The 22,358-nt window shown below is 35.9% G+C and overlaps 1 protein-coding gene across 3 annotated transcripts in view; it reads left to right on the forward strand.

Moving 5' to 3' along the window:
* LOC124155767 (cholesterol transporter ABCA5-like) overlaps positions 1-22,358 on the forward strand; it is a 74,464-nt gene that overhangs the window by 42,445 nt on the left and 9,661 nt on the right. For all 3 annotated transcript variants that reach the window (XM_046529855.1, XM_046529852.1, XM_046529853.1), the window contains 11 exons: positions 6,049-6,198; positions 8,908-8,997; positions 9,674-9,813; positions 11,795-12,023; positions 12,708-13,251; positions 15,188-15,515; positions 15,789-15,969; positions 18,621-18,957; positions 19,594-19,895; positions 20,284-20,430; positions 21,000-21,338. In XM_046529855.1, the coding sequence (XP_046385811.1) occupies positions 6,049-6,198; positions 8,908-8,997; positions 9,674-9,813; positions 11,795-12,023; positions 12,708-13,251; positions 15,188-15,515; positions 15,789-15,969; positions 18,621-18,957; positions 19,594-19,895; positions 20,284-20,430; positions 21,000-21,338 (2,787 nt within the window). The remainder of the gene's footprint in view (positions 1-6,048; positions 6,199-8,907; positions 8,998-9,673; positions 9,814-11,794; positions 12,024-12,707; positions 13,252-15,187; positions 15,516-15,788; positions 15,970-18,620; positions 18,958-19,593; positions 19,896-20,283; positions 20,431-20,999; positions 21,339-22,358) is intronic.

Consider the following 22,358-nt stretch of genomic DNA (forward strand, 5'->3'; position numbering starts at 1 on the left):
AATGTAATAACAAAAAGAATATGTAAAACTGGTAACGGTAATTAGGGAACAAACAACAATCTTAATTATTTTTAATTATCGTAGGGAGGTAATTATTAGTTCTTCCTGATTTATTTCAAACACACATTCGCCCTCAGTGATGAAATTTAATGAGTTATCTCACACTTTCACTAGTCAGGGATGGCTTTGTCTGAAAGTTATTGCTGCAGCTTGGGGGGGTAGGGTTTAAGGAATAACGTAGTGTTGGATGGTGAAAATCTTATGTGACCGCTACGATGACAGGGGCAGCCTGAAGAGATCACCTCGCCGAAATCTTCTAACTTTAAGCTCCTCCTCTTCGGGAATGGAAGCATCGTCAGGAACGTGGTGTTGGGATCCTCCTCTCAGCTGTTTTTTCCTCAGTGAATGGCAAAAGATGTCCCTCAGTTTGGGCAAAGCATGCCAATTCAGGGTGCTGCGATACTGCTGCCAGCAAAAACTCAATGTTCTCACTGCTGACTCCTCTGTGCAAATTTGGTAGTAAATTCTTTCATCGGGCCTAAGCTTTGCCCACGGGTGAGTCTAGTGCGTATTACTTTCTGAATTTCTGCTCTTTTCTGCCCCTGGTTCCTCGCTCCGTGTACTTTTATACCTTCCTCGGTTGGGTGGTGTGAAGAGGACAAAGGGGGGGGGGTCACTTAATATCTAAACACTTCACTATCCTATTTGATTTCCTTTCAACACAACTGACTAAACCTATTCACTTATCTTTCCTCGCACACTCATACATTCACTCACTCGTGCACACAACTCCAAGAGCCGAGTCGAGAGAAGGAGGGGGAGAAGGTTGAGTCTGGGGTGAGGTTTAAGGTAGTGGTAAAAGGGAGGGATAACCAAGGAACATATACCGTAATGGGATGAACCATTACAGTAGTGAAATTTTCTCTCTCCATACTTTCCGGGTTAGTTGCGTCGAAGTTGATTTCAGATGACATTTCGTGGTCTAACTTCAACGCAGCTAACCTGGGAACTATGGAGAGAACTGTAATGCAGTAGTGCAAAAGCCTCGAGCATACAAAAAAAGATTTTCTCTGTCCGTAGCTGCATTTAATTTTGAAGGTATTCATTGATGTTAGTAATTAATAACTTAAAAACTATTTTAATAGAAATCTCTGTACTATCAAATATTTGTAATTTTTTGTGCATGATTCACGATTGAAAATAATCTTAGGTTTGTTTCGCTAGGTAACATAACTACTCCCCTGTCTCATTGGATTGTGTAAACCTTAGGTCTGCTTTTATTGTTAATGTCAGTGGATTCCATCTGGTTTGAATGTATTTCAATGAACTTTTTATCAATATGCCTTAGCTTTGTTAAATATTTTGAAATATTCATGATGAACAAATGTCCAGGGAAGGTGGAAGCTGTGTGCTTAGTGTTGGGCCTCTGATTTCACCCTTTCGCTGCTAACGACAGAAATGTGCAGGAGGACGTTTCCTGACCTGGGGGACGAAAGTCACAAATTTTCATCGGAGATTTTCATATGTAGGGGAATGAATGCGGAAAATATATGTTTCCTTGTTTTCCATGTTTACGCAGCGAGATGTAGGCCTTACCCTTGAAATCTGGGAGGAGGTACACGGACCCCTCATCTTCTATTTTCCCTCTTTGTAGTAAGGGACTGCGGTCATCACTGTTCATTCAGTCAGTTAGCAAAATCAACATTTGTTCCTTTATCAAAAAATATGAACCAAGTATTGAATTCTTTGTCTTTTGAGCAGCGTTTACAATTTTTAAACGAAATTGTTCGATAAATATTAACTTATATCTCAATTTCAGTATAAACATCAACATGGAAATTGTTGCTGCATTAAATGAACAGACTTGTGTAAATTTCCCTCAGCCAGGATGAAATTATCAGTCAAGCATTATTATTATAATTTATCCGTTTTTGTATAGCTGGGAATGGTTGAGTTTAAATCATATTTACTGTTTACTTCCAAATTGTACTGTTTACTATCAAAATTCCCTAGAAATGGCATTTAAGTGAGTATTCACATTTTATTAAGGCTAATCAAGTAATGTGCCAAATTTTTGTTAAATACAATATTATTTTTTGTTTAGTGTGATATCATGTATTCGTTGAGATAAATTCCCTGGGATAACTGATTGATTGATTGGTTTATTGATAAATTCATCATATTAAACCAGTAGTTAGCCTATTTTTGTGACTAACTGTGTTAGAATTTCTCCTGTGCAGAAGTTACTTATTTAGTGTCCAAAAGAGCCGTTCGGTATTATTTTGCTCCTTCAGTAAGACCATAATGATGCAAATCAGCATTGTCCACTTATAACTATAGTATTATGTGCATAACTACTTCTGCAATGGGGAGGAAGGCACTATATTGCTTTAAATATGTACTTAATTACATAGATTTTAATCCTTTTATGTACTAATTTTAGAAGAAATAGGATGGAATTTGTGGTTAACTGTATTGTTTTTAACGATATTAATACTTTATGTGTTTGTTAATAGGTTGTTTATTCTTGGCATTAGTATGTAGTATGTAAATGTAATTTCATATTAGTTGCCTTTTGAATGATTCATACTGTAATATTGGTTTCTCTCAACTTTATTTATCTATTTGCATACAGTGGGAAAGCTCTGGAACAACAGGCACATCATGCTAAAGCATTGGTTGACAAGTCAAGTTGGTTTGCAAGGTGAATATACATGCAGACAAAAAACTTGGGTTACTAATCATTAAAGAAAAATGAGCAGGAGATGAAACTGCTGTGATCCTGAGTTTAGCTTGTTTATTCAGTTGAAACCAAAACAAGTCTCGAGTATGGGTTGTGAGATTTATTGGCTTGAGCCAATAATTCATGAAAATATGGCCATATTCATAACACAAATACTTCCTCTTGTTTATTGAAGGCTTTCCTGTAATTTTTGGGAAAAGTAAAAATTTAGGAGGTAATATTTGTTCAATTTAGCTGTCCATTGTGTTGGTTGTACCTTTTTTGAGCTCTATCAGGTTTTGTGTTGCAGTAGTGTGAACAAGTTTGTACATACATAGGCATTCCTGTTGTTCTTTTGTTCTCTTGCATTTTTTTCTTTTTGTTGTAATTGATGTTCATATTTGTTTTACTTATGTTAAATAATGTAATCTACCATAGTTTTATGTTGCTGGGCCTTTAACTTGTTTCTTTGTATTGATTCTAATTTTCAAAAGTTACATTTGTCATTTACTTTATGCTTCATTTTTGATGTCTTTACTACTAGTTTGTTTCATTATTTGAGATGTTTTATGGTGCTGCCCCTAACATGCTACATCAACCATTATTGTAGCGTAGTTATGATGGGATGATCCCAAAATAATTTATGAAGATGCATGAGCTGTGTAACTTATCTTATTTCACTTTGGAATGTGAAAGATATCTTAACTTTTTTATTAAAAATTTGTATGATATGTACCACAGAAAAACATTTCTGCATGGCCTTTGATTTTATATCTTCCTGAAGTGGGTGTGCTTCGTGTGCAGGCTTCAGTTAGCATGCTTTTTTATTTTCCTTTCTATTTCAGTGGTAACTGTGAAATAATGCTTTTAAATAGGTAGTAATTCCCTTTGGGCAATATGCACATTCGTGTATGTTTTCCATCTTCATGCCTCCTGGCAGTTCCAAGTGTGGGTGTGCTTGAATATCGTTCAACTCAGAATGGAGCAGCAAAAACATATTTGTACGCCTCATTTCCAGAAGTCCTGTGTCATATGCGACCATTCATTTTTGAGTCTGGTGAGCCCATTTACCACTATGTGCAGTTTTTTCTGTTGGTTGCTAATGCATGTTTTATCATGCTATTGGTAAATGTGGTCAAACATTCCTGTATTTTAGAAAAATTCACTGCTCAAAGGGTTGATACGATCATCACTGATAGTTTGTCCATTGGTGTAATGTGGTTATATATGTATATACATTTTTTTGTTATTATATATGCATATTAATATTTTAAAAGGTATGGGTTCGATACATTTGGTAAAAGAGTATTTTAAAATTTAATAGCATATTTGGGTGTGCAAGCTAGACTTATGTGCACGTATTATATTTCTCTAATTAGTCATTTTTGCGAATTAAAAGATGCTTCACTTCTTGTATAGAATTATTTCAAGTTAATTGTTAACCAGAATTTTAATTCAAATTTTATCAAACCTACTAAATTTTTGATCAATCTCCAATAAAGAGTTATTTTTTGATTAAACTGAAGTAAAACTGTTTATCAAACAGAAAAAAAGGATTTTTTTCTATGAGAAGAACACTATTGTAGAGTTAAGTTGGTCTTGTAATTAGGTAGTCCAATAATCTATCCCACGTCCTGTTTCTTGCTACACTTGCTTTATCTATTCATTACATTCACTGAGCACATTGCCAATTGGATTGAAGGATGTAGCCTGGAATGTCTCACCATTTGGCTTTAGCCTGATTCAGGAATTTTAAGGACACCTATTATCATCATGTTGTGCCTCAACAATAATAAAGTATTTTGAAATGAAATTGTACAACCTTGGTATCTTTTCACAGGAAAATTTATTCGTACAAATTTTCCTGTGAAAAGATACCAAGGTTGTACAATTTCATTTCAACATGGATTTTCACAAAGTTAAAGCCGAATCAATTGAATTCATAAAGTATTTTATTCACCACTGCCATCACCTGGTGATGAGTCAAATTTAAAGCCTACCAAATTTAGTTAATATCTCACATTTAATTATAATTCAGTATGGTATGTAGGTGCTTGAAAAATTCCGTTATACATTATCCTTTTTGCTGTGGAAGCATGTCAGTTTTTTTTCCTGGTAATGTGTCCAGCCTGTGTGATTAGTCAAGCCTCTGGCATAAAATATTTGTTGTGTTGAGAACTTTGATGATCATTACTCCAAATCAGTGATTAACATGTCAATGTGGTTAGTCTCACTCCCTACTCAAATCAGAATTTCTGATTCACGTCAATCTTGGGGCTCTAATGTTTTGTACAGTACTTTATACATATCTATCTCCATAGTAATGAAAAGACAAATATAATAACTCTCCAGATCTTCAAGTAACGATTGCTATTCTTCTCATCTCAGTGGTCTTGCTTTTCATCCATGAAATAAAATTTATTGTCTGTGAATGAATTCATTGATAGTAATATTTATCTATTTTTGAATGGCATTTTTAGCCATCTTAAAATGGCCCTAAAGAGTTTAAAGGATTTTATCCTTAAGACACTTTAAAAGTTCTTAATATTAAATTTAACTGGAAAATTACTATTCACATATAGACTGTAAGTCTGTATGTGAATAGTAATTGTATTTCTTGATATTTTTATGAAAATTTGTATCTACAGCTATGATTTTTAAGGAAAGAATTTAATGTAATTTTATTATTGTTCATTAATAACATTGGTGAAATAGGAGCATAGTTGCATAAATTATTTTTGTCTGATTAAAAAACTCCCTAATTACTTGATCATAATTATCTGGAAATTTGTTTGTATTTATTGTAAATATCTTCCACAATATGAAAAATACTTCAGACTTTAATATTGTTTGCACAAAGAAATTTTTATATTTTAGGTGCGTGCATATTTTACATGAATATCAATATGTATTGAAATATTATTTCTAATTGATGCGTTACGTTGCTTTGTGGTAGATATTAAATTGAACTGGGAATTGGATGTTAGTCTATTTATGAATAGTAATTTTATGTTTTGATATTTTTATGAAAACTTGTACCTACAGCTAGACACTAGGATTAAAGGTCTTTGTGTTTTTCCTTTCTAACTATGCAGGAATTTCTAGGAATTTTTATGTATTGTGATACTGCATATGTGTATGTATTCAGTTCCTTTGATGTATTCGACCATGTTCTTGTAAATTGCGTAGCATTTGGGATTTTTTGTAATCAATTTCTATTTGCAGCCTTTAAAAATTTATGTTAAATTTTTTCAACGAGCATTTATTAGGGTCCTTTGTATTTGACAATTTTAAACTTTTCATGCTGAATTTTTTTTTTGTTTTAGGGCATACCTGCTGCCTCTGTAGAGCAGGAAGTTGTCAAAACATTGCAGGATATTGACCTATTGGATAAAGCTAATACTTTTGCCAAATACCTCAGTGGAGGGCAAAAGAGAAAATTGTCTGTTGGTATTGCTGTGATTGGAGATCCCAAGGTGAGCATAGTTTTTAATCTTAATCGGTTTAATATGATTGCCAAGATTCTTTCCTACACATTTGATTGTGCTCGCCGTGATTTCTTTCAATTTATATTATTACATTTGTCTTGCTTGATTTGTTTGCTCTACTTAACACTAGAGCACCCATCTTTTTGTGTGCTCTTCTTAGTACATAACTGTCTTCCTACCTATATTGCCTAAGAGTTCCATTTTGACCATCATTATTTAATTTTCAGTTGGTATGGGTTGATTTAGTTCTCATTTGTACAGTTTCTTGACCCAGAATCGGAACCAATGTCAAAAAGGAATTGACAGCACAATCTATACTAATCCAAATTTGTAATATTTTATTGAGTTCACAAATTATATTGCATACATTGTATGGAGTTTGATTGATCCAATGAAGAGATTACTTAATATGTTATATTTGGCTTTTTCACCATAGCCAAATGAAAATTATTTGACTCTTTTGAAAGTTAAGCAAGGAAAATGGAAAACTTGATAATGAATAGGAACCTATGCCAGAAATCAAAATGGAATCTCAAAGGAAAAAAGTAGAACTGAATCATCCTTAATTTTGAGAAAACTGTTTTTTTGGACGTTTAGGCATTATTTAAGGAAGTCAAGGAAATGCCAGGGAAATAAGGTTAGGGAAAAACTCATAATACGTGTAGCTAGTAGATGAAAATCATAGCTTAACATGCAGTGTGTTGCTGTATTCTAGGGGCAAGGTGGACATTTTGTTTTCATCTTGGCTAGGTGGCAAGGGGTAGTGCCAACTTGGCACTACTTACTTTCATTTTTGCTGCCACTACTACTGCCTCAGTTAATGTCACAAGCATGATAAAGTCTACTCACCTGTTTTGCATGTTCATTCACGTTATCACAGATTATATTTTAAGGGGGTTTAACGGCAGCCAGGCAGACTCCCAAGCATCCAAAACTCTTCAACACAATGGTCTGTGTGGGATTTTTTTCTAAAATTCAATTTTCCCCTGCTTTATCAGATATGTACATAGAATGAGTAATTAACTTATATATGTAGAGCAGATCCCGCTTCTTTGGGCCAAAGGATGACTAGGGCAGTTACTTATGTGGAAAGAATTTTCTGTAAGAGAACCCAATTGAAGAATTCCAGTGAGATTTCTCCAGTCAGTTTAAAAAAAAAGCCATTTTAATGGTAATCTAGCGGTATATTCCCAATTCTTGTGTGAATGTGTATTTTTTAACACTATCTATTGATTTTGTTCATTCTCCATCACCGTGGAACCAATCCTGAGCTCAAATCCTATTTCATTATCTCCTTTTCCACTGCTTAATCGATAAATACACATTTCTGAATGTGGAGGCTGAAATAATTGTTTATTATTTTTAATCCTAGTCTCAGAATTTCAGATAAATATTTATGTATACTAGGGATGAGTCAGTTCCAAATGTCGACTCTCGATTCCACCGATTCTCGGGCACGGAATCGGAATCGATCGTTTAAAGTCGATTCCGATTCCATCGATTCCAGGAAGATAAATGTTTTGAGCATAGACTGTAAGCTTGGGACATAAAGGCCGCCACACACCAAAGCGGCCGCGGTGTCAGCCTTGCCCGCGCAAAGGATACGTCCACCACGCTGGTGCTGCGATGAACATACCTAAGCGGCCTCGGATACATGAAAATGTCGGCAAGAGCGACAAACCGTCGAACCCTGAAATGGCGCGTGTTCATGAGCAACTCTACAAGAAAAAAAATTGAAAACCATGGGATCAGGAAGCAATGCATGCATTTTTTGTTCTTTTATTAACCGCTGGTCATGGTAAATCAAATTATTGCGATTATGAATCACCATCGGAGAATTCATCTAGGCCACCAATTTTTACGAACAATAGATCGAAATCTATATATTTTTATTTTGGAATGATATTTGAAGTTTGATGATAATAAAAACGTGCAGAGAGCGAGTTTTCCTGTGAAAAAAAAGTTTCTTATATATACGTGCGTAGAGCGGGTTTTTTTTATATAACATTTTTTCATAGACTAACACGTGTCTGCGTCTATAATAAAAATTTAGACACATTCGCGTTTGTATAGCCCAGTTTCATCAATGCAACCCTTGAGAAAGTTGATACTTGCTTGGCATAAGCCGCCGCGGCCTTCAGGCGGACTCAACAGGTTGCGCTCTGCCTCCACCGTGCTCCCGCCAGGCTGTTCTGGTATGTATGGACGTAATGAACGCTACGTTATTGTTTAGCCACCGCGGCCAAACGACAATGTAGCCACCGCGGCTAATGTTATTTTATTCCATTTAATTCTTAAACTTAAATGACAGCAATGCTACAGATAAATCAGTATCCCAACTTTTAGTATGAATTAGAATCAATGGAATCGGAATCGGGAATCGATTTGAAGGAATCGGAATTGGAATTGGAATAAAAAAAAAGTGGAATCGACTCATCCCTAATATATACACATAGTATATTTCAGTTCTTAACTTCTTTTCCAATGACACCACATTTACCATGTGATAACACTGTTTTTTTACTTGAAATATATTCTCTACTAGTCTTTAAATTCTGAATATTTATGTGATAAATATTTCTTTATAATTATGTATTAATATAAGCAGACCTGATTTCATAACCATTTCCCATAGTGATATAAATTCCATTTCTATTTTTTTCCATTTGGTCTTGATTTTTTTTTCTCTTTTCACAGATAATCATCCTTGATGAGCCAACAGCTGGTGTAGATCCATACTCCAGGAGGCATATGTGGTCAGTCTTGCAAAATAGGAGGCATGGGAAGGTTAGCATTTCTATATATGGCACTACTATACATTTCTGAGTCTGAGTATCTGTTCTTTCTGAGAAGGTAAAACCTCTTGGATATTAGTAACTGCATGTAAGACTGAGTTTATAAAGAGCTTCACATTAATAGGTACGTATTTGTCTAAGGCCAGATCAAATCTGTACAAGAGATGGTCCAGAAAATAGCACACTAAATTAACACTGTTCTCTATCTTAATGAGTATTTACATGCTTAACAGATTACTCAGGAAGTTGAAGTCAGTCTTATGAAAAACTGTTACTAAATCTTGCTACATGCTTGATATATCTGTTCTGTTTTATTTCCCGACCAAACTTTTCCACGAGCTCCCTATAGTCAACTTCAAACCATCCAGTTTATGAGTAATGCATTCTATTTTCTCTTCCCTAACAGTGTCAAAAATATTAAAGAGGTAACATATATCATGTACATCTGAAAGAAATCAAGTTGGTGAACAACTATTGATACAGTCACATATTTCTGTTTTGAGAAACTTTTTCCATTCTTTGAAATAAAAGCTTTGACTCTCTCAGTGCAATAGGATATTGGTAAAGAGCAATAGATGTCATGTAATGAGTGAAAACTCTTCAACTAGTTAGTAGTTGAAGTTATTGTTTGTGAAACAAATTAATGGTAATCTTTGTAAATTTTATAGGTTATTCTCTTGACTACACATTTCATGGATGAGGCTGACATCCTTGCCGACCGTAAAGCAGTGGTGTCCAGAGGTAGACTGCGTTGTTGTGGTTCATCATTGTTTCTCAAGAATAAGTTTGGGATTGGATATCATTTGACGTGAGTGTATTGGTAGCATTTCTTACTTTGAAATGCGGGCTGTGGTCAAGGGGTCTCACTGGGATTATCTCCCCGGGGATAGTTCCTCTCCAATCACAATTGCTTTGATGCTCCTTTTGTTGTAAATTTATTTGTTGAGCACTTGCCTACTCTATTATAAATATTATAGCAGTATAAATATGAACAGAACTCCTTTTTCTCTTTATTTTCTTAATACTTTCATCAGTAGGAGTGGATGGACATGGATATTGGCTGACCAATTTTAGTCTTCCCACCATCAAACCAACTTTTTCTGATCCCTCTTTTTCACTTCAGCTCATATTCTACCTCTCCATTTTTTTACATGAAGTCCATCTTCCACCTAATTAGACTAATTACAGCTAATCAAGCAATCTTGCTGATGAAAGGAGAAGGATGCCATTAAAAATGATACTTGAGTTCAATTTTATTAATTATGGTTATGCACAATTCCAATCTTAGTCTCTAATACAGTAAAAGCCCATGAGTTGATTCTGTAATGGTCTGGATTTTATTATTGATTATTATGGAACACTACTAGAAAACAGTGATTTAAAAATCATTATTTTATAAATCTGTTTTCAAAGAATATGGCCAATTATAAAACAAACTTTTTGTCAGGCATCTCTTAATGGAATAAGAATTCTGAATGGGACATTCTTTCTAATGAGAGACTGAAATTATGTATTTGGCAGTGAATGGATGACATGAATATTTTAATGAATTTGATGTATCAATCGACTGATACATAGCTATAAGAAAAGTTTTCATGAGCTGCATGTAGCTATGAGTATGTCTTTGGTAATTTGGTTGCATAAAATACTTTCTGGGACATGCATTCCCTGAGATAACCTCATCTATGCCAGGGATGTGGGGCTGAGATGAGATCTTGGGAAGGATGTATATTTTTTTATAATTGCCATGTGTATTTCCTGTTTTTCCACTGAGCAAGGAATTTGTGGAGCCAATTTTAGGTATTGAAGAAGTCATGAGTTCAAGGATGGATAGTGTAGCATGTCAGTGCTATGCTGTCAGTGCATTTTCTTTTCGCAAATGAATATGGTCTTATACCATAAAGTTGCTCCCAATTCTCTGGCTAGTACATATATGTATACAGTGGAACCTCGTTAAAGCGAGTACGGGCTATTGCGAGGCCCCCGACATTACGAGAGATAGCCGATGCACCGTCAATTGACCCTATAATAAGCATGTTTAAAAAGTTCGTTTTTACGAGGCCCTTTTGGTGTTGGCACTCGCCATAGAGATCTGGAAGCCGGAGAGATCGCCGGAAAACCTTCACCAAGAGTCCCTTATCTCGGTAATTTCTTGAGATCTGTTAGAAATGAAGTTAACATGTCTCAGTCTCAAATTCATGTAGTAAACTGTCGTTCGATATGAATAAGTAGTTCATTTTGGTGAAAATATTGTGGCATTAACATTTGCAAATGCTTGATTTTCTTTTGTTCCTCGGACGGCAGAAAGCAGACGGCAGCATACCCGCACGTCCGTGATTTGCGTGAATAGAAAGCATTTGATGGCAGACACCATGACCAAAAAACAATGCTTTGCATGATTTTTATTCAGCGCGGCGCTTATAAATTGTTTGAATAGTTAGTCGTTGTTTGAGTAAGGAATTTTAGTGATGCAAAAAAAACATCGCCTTTCTTCTGGATTTTTACTTACGTTTATCGAATATAAATTTATCTGTCGCCGCACCACTCCTCTTCCTGTATAACTGTTCGCAACAGGTATATTGGCTGTTATTTGCTCCACCCCCGGTAAAGCGACAATTCGCTATAGCGAGTGTTTATTGGATCACCGTGGGGCCTCGTTTTATCGAGGTTGCACTGTATTTTTTAAAAATATTTTTATTATTACCATGCCATTATTTGGCCCTTCCTTAACTTGGCAAGTTGAGATTTGAGTTAAGTTAAGCTTGATATTATTTCATTTTTTTCTTCAGGTTGGTCCTCGATTCAAATGGCAGAGAGAATGCAATCACTCGCTTGGTCACCATGCATGTTGGAAAGGCAGAGAAAGCTCGGCGACATGGAAGAGAATTGTCTTTCATTTTGCCCCACGATTCTGTCGATAGCTTTGCTGTACTTTTCTCTGCCATTGAAGAAGACATCAATAATCGAGGTCGCCTGGGTATTAGTAGTTATGGAGTCTCCATGACAACTTTAGAAGAAGTAAGTGCATATCGTCATTTTTTCTAATTGGTTCAAAAATGTAATTATCATAGATTGTACCTCCTTGAGGAACTGAAAAAGTAATGTTCGGATTAGTTTCAGCTCATAATTACTGAAAAAATATCCCCTTCCTAAAGGAGTTAATTAAAGTAGCCCTTGAAATTTTCTTTTATTCATGATGAATTATTTTTTGCTATAGATTATGGAAATATCCTGCAAATTTAAAGGCTGATAGAGGTAATCATTCATTTCCTACAATTGCCATCTGAAATTATTCAGTATTGTCTGCATAATTCTAAGCCATATAAAATGTAATGAAAAGGTTTCTCATGTGTCATATTAAAGTCTTGAATTTGGTTTAATTAAATTTTTATTAGGCTCCATATGATCACTGTTCTTATTTTTTATATAAAGGTGAAACATTTTATTTATATAAATAATTATATCCTCAGTGTGGAAACCAATGAAGGTTTAGAGTTGTATAAGTGGTGAATATTAAAACTTTATTTTTGCCTTCTCAGTAAATTCACAAACCATAGCTTTAATCACAAGCATATTCTAAAATACTCTGAAAACATTTGAACTAATTTTTATAGGTTTTGTTAGAGGAAAAAATGTGAGAATTTTGTTTCACGTTCAAGTGCAGGATCTCACTCCTACCTCAAATGTGATGATTCTTTCCAGGTTTTCCTCCACCTTGAAAAGGACGAAGAGACTGAAGACACCATGGATAACTTGTCCAAAAAGATGGTTAGGAGTCGTGCTCTGAGTCGATCCCTGTCCCTCCAGTCTCGGACCTCTTACCAGAGTTTGCAAGAAGACGTTGGTCTCGGTGGCTCTGGGGCTGGCACTTCTGGGTCGACGCCTGGAGCCTACAGTGAAGGTGGAAACAACAACATGGCCTCAAGCTCTCACAGCAGCTCTTCTCAGAAGCCACATCATACGAGGACGAGGAGTGGCACGTCTTCAGAGGCAGTGGCTGCAGAGAGAGCAGGGATGGTTTCAGTGCTGGAGAGGGTGTCGGAAACGGTGGGACCAAATTCAAGTGGAGTGAGTAACTGGCAGACAGCAAGGGCCCTGCTCTGGCTCAGGCTCCTTCGCATGGGGCGTGACATACAGTTGCTCTACTTCATGATCGCTCTACCTCTTGGGTTTGCAGTGCTGGGACTGTACTTAAATGGTATCCAAGTTGGGAATTCAAGAATGAAATCTCTAAGGCTCAATGGAGGTGAGATATTTTCCTTTTCAGTCCTCTTTTTTTACACGTCCCTGCTTGAAAGAGTCTACTAAACTGTGTTGTATTAGGGTGTCTTCCCGGTGACTGGGAGAATCAGGAGTTATTTTTGAATTTTTAGTCCCTGGAATCGTGCATGAATGATTCATAAATTTTTGCTATAGCCTGGAATTTCAAAATCTTTTACTTCAAATCAATTTCACATAAAATTTTGCTAGTTCAAAACCCATGTCTGGTTTTTAAAATTTTTTATATTTAATTTAAGACAATTTTATGTTTATGAATGCTTTAAAATGTATTTATTACTTTTTAAATTGCACTTAAAGGAAACATATGTTATTGATCAAACACTTAAAATTATGATGAATTTCTTGAGGTGCCAAGTGAGACATTCATTTATTGAATGTAAAATTTCTATTATTAAGTGTAAGTACAGTGAGTCCTCGTTTAACGTCACCTACCGTTCCTGAAAAATGTGACGATAAACGAAATGACGTTAATCGAAGCATAACTGGGTATCATCATCGCTGAAACATCGTCGCAGTAACAGGAACCAAAATTATTGTGAACATTGTTCTCTTGGACATTGTCGTGGAAATGTCTCGGATGCTAAAATTTGCCAAAACCGTAATCGCAATTAACAATATACACACCGTTTTACACTTTGAACAGACTGACCGTATTACCGTCCACGAAACAAACAACCTGTAACGCCTGCCACTTCGCCTTTTTTCTCGTGCGAAATTTAAAATACGTGACGTTATCGCGAAGCGAAGGGACGATAAACGAATCACGGTCATAAAATTTTCGTGACGTTATCGCGAAACGACGTCAAACGGGGTGACGTAGAACGAGGACTCACTGTATTTAAATTAGGAATGTAAAATAATACATAAATATAATGTTCATGATGAAGCAAAAACCGAGTACTGTTCCACTAACTTTTATTTGCTGTCGTCTAGTTTCGATGGCAATGGCATCATTATCAAGACATTTGTCTTAATGTCTTTGTATAATGACGCTATAGACATTGAAACTAGTCGACAGCAAATAAAAGCTTGTGGAACAGTACTGGGTTTTTGCTTCACCATGAATATCTCATCGTTCCACCAAGGCGCTCCAAAATCAGTTGATTTCATAAATATAATATTATTTAAAAGTATTGAAGTAATTTTGGGTATTTTAAAATTCTTATCTATCGCAGTAATCAAGTAAGATTAACCTGGAATTTTGTAAAATTTCCCTGGAAAATCTGGAATTATGCATCAATATTTCTGCTTTGATTGGCTGGGCTACTTCCCACTTTGAGGTTAAAAAATACCTCCCACAACTCTCAATAACTGATTCAAGATATACCTAACCTCAAGAGTAGCCAGTGGCATACCTGCACTTATTCACCTGCAAGTGCACAATTGCGTAAATTCTGCAGAGGAAAAATTATTTTCGCTGACTGGGATCAGAACTTGGATCTCCCAATTTCCTCCGTATGATCAAACTATCTTGTCTCCTGAAGCCAGCAAGTGTTCTCAGGGGAAGAAGATGCATTGGTGATTAAAGTGGCTGCACAACTGTATATGTAGTATATCAGGTAATTTTCATACTATAAGAGCTCCATTGTGTGTTACATTTTGCTCTGCAAGTGGAGGTTAATTAGGGTGTTTGCCACACTAAATATGAAATAGTGGGTAATGGAAGAACTGCTAGGCTGTAGATAAAAATCTTAATGCACAGACTAATTATTTTATAGGGAATGGAATGAAATTGAAATTATTCCTAATAATCTCTCTACTGTTATGACTCAGAATGTATGTGTAAATGAAATACCCAAAATGTAATGATGCGGATGTGCTTTCTTAAAATGTCTTGCCTGAGTCTTGTGTGTCTCATTTAAGGGGGGATTATGATGTTTTGTTGATAATTTCCTTTTCAGAAACATATCAGAATGCCACGAAGTTGGTGTTTCACAATGAAACTGGTCATCCGTTAGAGGCTTTCACTTCTGCCATCCGTGCTCAGACTAATGGAAGACCTTTATCCACATATGATGGGAACTTCTCCCACCTATTGAATATGTGGCCTAATCTGGGTGCTTTGTCCATCAGTACGTTTGACATTGCTAATGTCAACATTTCCTCGTACCTGGGGGACTATATGGATGGTCCAGAGCCAAGCTCTATATCGTTAACAGCAATATACAACGACACAGCTCAGCATTCCCTCCCAATTGTAATAAACCTGATCAACAATGCAATATATAGGTATGTTGAGCTTAAATTGTTTCATATTATAAAATAACTAGGCAGTGACAGTGTTTGTGCTTTTTTTACATTTTATAAATGGAGTTGGTTGCAAATTACTATGGTTAAAAGTTGCTCTTACTTGACATTTTAGTATCTTCTGAGTATATCTTTTATTAATCATACAAACTAAACTTATTTTCCCTTGCATAACTTCTGTAATATTCCTTGGAATAAAGCCTTTTCATTGAAGATTTCAAATTGTTTTGTATGGTGGCATTTGTTCCATTTCAGGATGGTTGTGAATCCAGAGGACAAGAATTGTTGTCCTATAACCGTCCAGTCTCACCCTTTTCAACTGACATCTCAACCAGCTGAGTTCAATGGAGGCTCTTTCTCTTCCTCTCTCTTCATTGGAATGATTTTTGTATTGGTTCCAATAAGTTTGGCTGTGGACATGGTGTATGATAGAGAAGTAAGTCGTTATTTTTTTGTTATTCCATCATTTCCTGTGACTTGTTTGATTGGTTTATTTGATGTCATTCTATTTGATTACTTCATACTTACAAACCCATATACATGTTTCATTTTAATTAATAAATATATGCCGACATATTTTTATGATGGTATTTTAAATTGCATGTTTTTGTGTAAGTTTCTATACTTTATTCGGTTGTCTTGCCAGCTATGGCATTGCAGCCAAAATTTGGACAGATGTAATATAGAAATACTAAAATATAGGCCCACTACCTACTTTGATTAAGAAAAAAGAACGCATCATGCATAAAATGATTTGTAATGGGTGGAAAACAAGGTTTGCAAAAGTAAAACCTGGTTTGTCCAAGAAAAAAGCTGGGCCAAAGTAAGCCTTAATTTTGACGTTAGGAGAACTGTTGCAATGATGAAATTTTTACATCATTACAAAACCTTATTAGCAATCAAAAGTTCAACTATACTAATGTCTTAATTATTAAATTGTGCTCATAAATAGATATTTACCAGACTTGTAGCAGATGTAGAGCTGTTTTCACAAACAAATGTTTAAGAGCACAGAAAAATATGTGGTTGCTCAAAGAAAAGAAAACCACTAGTGCTGATCCAAGTGGTGAACAATCAAATACTTGCAATACATTACTAAAATATTAATGCTGCAGCGTAGTGGAAACTACTGGAATCAGTTGAAAAACTGTTTGCTGAAGGTAACCAGGGCACATTAAATTTTTTTTCCAGTTTGGGCTAAAGAAGGACCCCTGTGAATAGTATAATGAAGCGTAAAAGACTTTGTAATTCTACATAAATTTATTACTGCACGACAAGTTTTCATATCACATCATCACAAGATGATGACATGCCATGCCACAACCTAGGTTGTAGAGTAATAAATTTATGAGGAATTTCTAAGTTTTTTTATGGATTATTATTCTAAGTTGATTCCATTAAGTCACACTTGAGACAATGAATTATGTAATGAATAATGTAAAAATTATTACTTCATATGTCCCTTTTAAAACTAGACATGGCGGTCGTGTGATGAGCATCGCATTTGTTAGATTTGTAGTGATTGTTACTTTAACATGCTCTTCTTTTTTCTGTATTCCTGGTCTTTATTCCCTTGAACAAGGGTAAGTGGCGGAAAAGAAATATGCCCACAGGAGTACGTAATTTTCATAAGTTTTAATGTATCTTTGTCAGAGGCCAGCTGAGGATTTTTGTGGCTAATTTTACACCACCATATTGCTATATGTATGTCTAAGCACAGCCTTGGTTGGGAAGGCCATAATTTTGGGAGAGGCTTCTCAAAGGATGTTTGTATAGAAAGTGTTATGGCCATTGTAATTGTGACCTTTTGCCACAAGTTCCTATTGATATTTTTCCTGTGTTTTATTTTATTTTTTACTTTAAACACCTACCACCTATTTTGGAAACCTTTCTTTTCTACGGAAAGGAATTTAATCTTTTCCACACCTGCTTTGAGCTGTGTGCAGCTACTTTACTAGATTTCTCATGGTTGCTATAGTGGTTTGTTATAAGCTCCACAACTTTTCTTACTTTTTGCTAGATATTGATGAAATTTTGTAGTAATTAACCATATCTTTAACTTGGTAAACAATGATTATGCATTTAATGGGCTCCTCTGGAATGTCAAAATTAAAAGGAAGTGCAATTTCACTGGGTTACATTTTAATGAGAACTTATTTCAGGGTTCCCACTCAACCATGAATAAGCCGCGAATTTCGTATACCGTGGAAAAACCTGGAAAAAGCCGTGAATTTCGTCGTAAAACCTTAAAAATCTCTCAATCTTGATTTTAAGATCGTAGAACTGGGATTGATAGATTAAAAGAAAATGGATATTTCGATCATGTTTCAAGGTTAGTCACGTGCAGACATGGCCACGGATTTATCTGGACACTTCTTTTGAAGCGCAATTATTGGTCCGTGTGCCATGGTGACGCATTGACCTTAAGCCAGTACCAAAGCCGGAAGACTGGTAACCAAAGTGTTCATTAACACTTGCAAAAATTCAGACACTTCTTAACTACTCAGGCACCCTGGTCCCTCCATTTTCCCACCCACAACCTTTAGCCGGAGCAGAATTTTCCAAACGATATGTGATGTTAGGAGAGATAGCACTATCATAGCTGCGTTTGCCGTCACGGTGTCTGTCGACTTTGTTAAATTTGTAGTTAACGTGCCTCCGATGATTGTCACGTGTACAATATTTCTACCTAAAATGGTTTTTATACAAACCGTGAATTTGAAGACATTTAGACCGTAAAAACATGGAAAAAACCTTAAATTTTAAAATTTAGATTGAGTGGGAACCCTGTTATTTTTCACAAATGTTCCTCTTCCTTGTTTGCTCTTGCATGCTAGTGTAAATTACCTTAATTCTATCATTTACAGCCTGCCCGTACTTCAAGTATCATAAATTCATCATCCAGATTTCTGTGGTTTGAATGACTTTTTTAGCAGGGCACATAAATTTAAGAATCTGAGTATGTACTCTCAAAGAAAAATTTTTTTTGTCGACATTAAAATATTGTAAAATTATTGGTAATAGTCGTGTATATGTAATAGTTTTACCAAGTACTCAAACATGATTTTTCTTTCCTATCTTTCTCAGGTAAAAGCGAAGAACCAGCTCAGAGTGAATGGGCTCTCCCCTATTATTTATTTTATCACCTACTTTATAATTCTTGCCACGTTAATGTTGCTCATATGTGTTGTGCTGTTAGCCTTGATTCCTGTCCTTGATCCTCCTGCCCTAAGACCCATTCCTGCATTTTGTACCTTGGGCGCTCTTTGCCTCCTTTGTTGCCCAGCTTCGGTCCTGTTCGCAGCTGCTGCCTCTTACCTCTTTGACAGATCTGACTCTGCTCAATCCATACTGCCTAATGTTGCTGCGGTGGTGGGGCTGGCCCCATTCATCCTTGTTGCTGGATTGGATATGTTGAATATTGGTAAGTTATTTAACAGTTCTCTGTGAGCTTTTAAGTCAAGTTATCTACCCAGCCAGGAGTGGGGATATAGAATTTTAAATTTCATGAGGATTTTCCTAGGATAGCTAGAATATCAGTTATATCGATGGTGTGCTTAATATTTAAGACGGTAGGCAAAGTAATTTTCAATCTTTCTATCATAATGAAGTTGATGAACGTCTATGGTACAGTATTTATACAGAAAAATATCGAATATGAAATATGAATTCTCTCTGATTATTTTCTGCATAAGGCAGTTGATTAAAACTGCTGATATTTTCAAACCAAATAATCCAGGATCCATTGGGAATAAAATTGTAGTAATATCGACGCCAAAATATGTGCAGTGTACAGAAACATTGATTTTAGTTTGATCTGTTCAAATCATGAAATGAACTTTCTTTCAACTCAGGAAATAGTATTATTCATTGTAACTAATGAACATACTTGTGAGTAGTTTTGTATTCTAGTAGTTTTGAACATCTCATGATATATACTCGGACTGTATTTTTTAATGTAACTGGTTCATTTTTATCTTTTTCATCAATACATAATGTCTGTACTTTAATTTATTTCGATTCTTCTGCATTGTGACCCCTGTTTATTCACTTTTTGCAGGTGGAGGTGGTGGTAGCGGAGATGAAAGGAATAGTGTTGTGTTTGGTCTTCATGTTTTCCTCTCCCTGGTGGATCCTATGTACATTCCATATGCCATAGTTTATTTTGTGAATCGAGTGTATGTGTCTTGTGAAGTGAATGCAGCTTGTGCAGCACTATCCTTCTCAGACTATGCTACAGATGAAATTCTTGTGATCCTTGTGTCCACGATATTCCATGCCCCTGTCTGTTTACTCCTGCTCGTGGTGCTGGACGTCCGTAAAGGAGGAGGCAGAGTATCAGATATTTTTGCTTATTTGAAAGTAAGTGCATTTTTTCTATAAGCTCCCATCTAGTGCATATGGAAAAATTTCTCAGATAGAAAAATGTCAGTTTTTACAATGCGTTATTTTTTAATGTCTATAGTTTCACTCATTTCCCCTCTCAGTTGCTTTTCTCAAATTTTTCCACAAAGGAGCCTTAATTTTGATCTCAAAGAGCCAAGAATTTGGAAACGTTGCAAAAATTAATCTCTAATGTCCTACACAGGTTTCTCTTAAAGAATTATATTTTGTTGCCTTTCTGTATGAATTATGGTGGAGCAGTTTGGATTGTAGTGCGAGGAGAGAGTCTTTGTTCACTGAATTCTATTAATGTTATCTTGTGTTAAATACTTGTTTTTGTTGATTCTGGGCTTATCTTTTGTCACAGTGTACAAAGAAAGCCCCAGTGAGTGAAGATATAATAGAAAATAATGACCTTGGTTCACATGAAGATACAGATGTCAAAGCAGAGAGGCAGAAGGTTGCTCAGCTGCTGGCAAACAATGTATCACCTCCACCAGTGGTTATTCTTCAGGTTGGTACATATTCTACTGCCCAGCAAAATTTTATGAAGAATAGAGATTGTCCAATCATGACAAGTCTCAGTCCATGCAAAAAGTATGAAAATATGTTTTTCTGTCTCATAAAACTTATGTAAATTTTGTATACAGAGAGGTCAAGCATGAAGGAAAATGTCAACATTTTTATGCATATTTTCCAAAGGATTTTGTGCATTTGTGTAAATTTTGTATACGGAGAAGTCAAGCGTTTAAAAATATGTCAACATTTTTATACTTAATTTCCATAGGATTTTGTGCATTTGAACCCCAAGAGTTCACATGAATATGATTTAATGTGACAAAATGATGGCCGATTTGGCCTACAATTGCCTAATCAGACATGCTTTGAGGTAGTTATCCAGTCAAAATTACTTTACTTTTTGAAAAATGCATGGATTAATCGAAAAATTGATTTTCAATGTTCAAATGTTAAGGCAAATGATTTTTCCTCTGTGGAATTTCCACACTTCAAGTGCACTCTATAAAGGTGTACAAATGGCTAGTCCAGGGTTACTCCTTGAATAATAAATTCTTTTTGTTTCAGAACTTGAGAAAGGAATACCAGAAGTCGCCCCTAGGGCTCTTTGAGAGCTGCACTCGGTGTGCTTGCTGTGGTGGTGGTGGGGATGAGGAAGGGGGGGAAGGAGGTGTCGAGGGTGGTGGTAGTGGCGGTGGCGTCGGCAGTGGCGGTGGTGGTGGTGGTGCTGGTGCTGGTGGCACAGGAGGAGGTACTGATGGTGCACATGGGAGGAAAGTGGCTGTTCGCAATCTATCCCTTGCTGTGGATGCTGGGGAGGTGTTTGGACTTCTGGGTCACAATGGTGCCGGGAAGACCACCACCATGAAGATCATGATTGCAGAGGAGGCTCCCACCAGGGGAAGGGTGAGTACTTATACAAGTATTCCCTATCAAAAGTGTTTCTGAACTGAAATTTTCAAATCTGGAACACTGTTTTTGAGGCCTGGAATTGAGCAATGGTGCATAGCCAAAAATTTGCTTCAGGGGATGCTGGGGTGGTGTGCGGGTTGCCTATACTGGTTAAATTTTTCTCAAATTATAAGCACTGGAAAAGGGTTAATTTCTTTAATTAAGCTGTAACTTTCGTATGCACAGTGCTGAAGTTTATAGCCATTGTTGGTTTTTGTGGAAACGGTCGTGGCTCTTGTCTCGGTCTTGGTCTCCATGAACATTTTCAAAGTTGACTTTTCATAAAAATTTCACGTTTTATTGATGAGTTATTTGGTGATGGACGTAATGAAATTTAAATGTATAGGAAAACGAAGTGTCAGAGTACATAATGTTACCCCTGGGCTAGTTGCCTCCTCATGAAATGGAACCAATAGGTAACCTTTGTTAAATGTTTGGAACCAATATGGTACACGTAAAATGGTATGGAACCAGTTGGGTTCTGAATGGGAAGGTATGAAATCAATTGGAATCTGGTATAAATGTATGTACTATTGACTTGTCAAGAAATTTTATAAGTTTTAGTGGTACATATTTTTTTTAAGTTTAGCTGTTGCATTGCTTTCAAAAGAATTTGAAAGACACCAATGACAGTCACAAAAACTTACCCAAAAATCATCATCTGTAAAGGACTAACACCTTAAATGTAGTAAGATGTGATCTGGTTGATGTTTCAGAGATTTGAGATGGTTGAATGAATAATACCTTTTTATGACAAAAATCTATGGGCATATTTAAAATTCTTTTGAAATGATTTCAGCAGCTAACCCTAAAAAAATTGTGCTTATAAAAATTGTAAATACCCGCATTTTGGTTGTATACCTTGCCCACATTTCTTAAGTTGGCCAACTGAAGAGGAGCAAGGCCTGTCAATGGGATTACAGCTAAACTACCGTGCATAAGTGGGCACTACATCTTAGTGCTAAATTTCATTCA

This window comes from Ischnura elegans, chromosome 3, assembly GCF_921293095.1.
Source record: "Ischnura elegans chromosome 3, ioIscEleg1.1, whole genome shotgun sequence".
Classification (NCBI taxonomy): domain Eukaryota; kingdom Metazoa; phylum Arthropoda; class Insecta; order Odonata; family Coenagrionidae; genus Ischnura; species Ischnura elegans.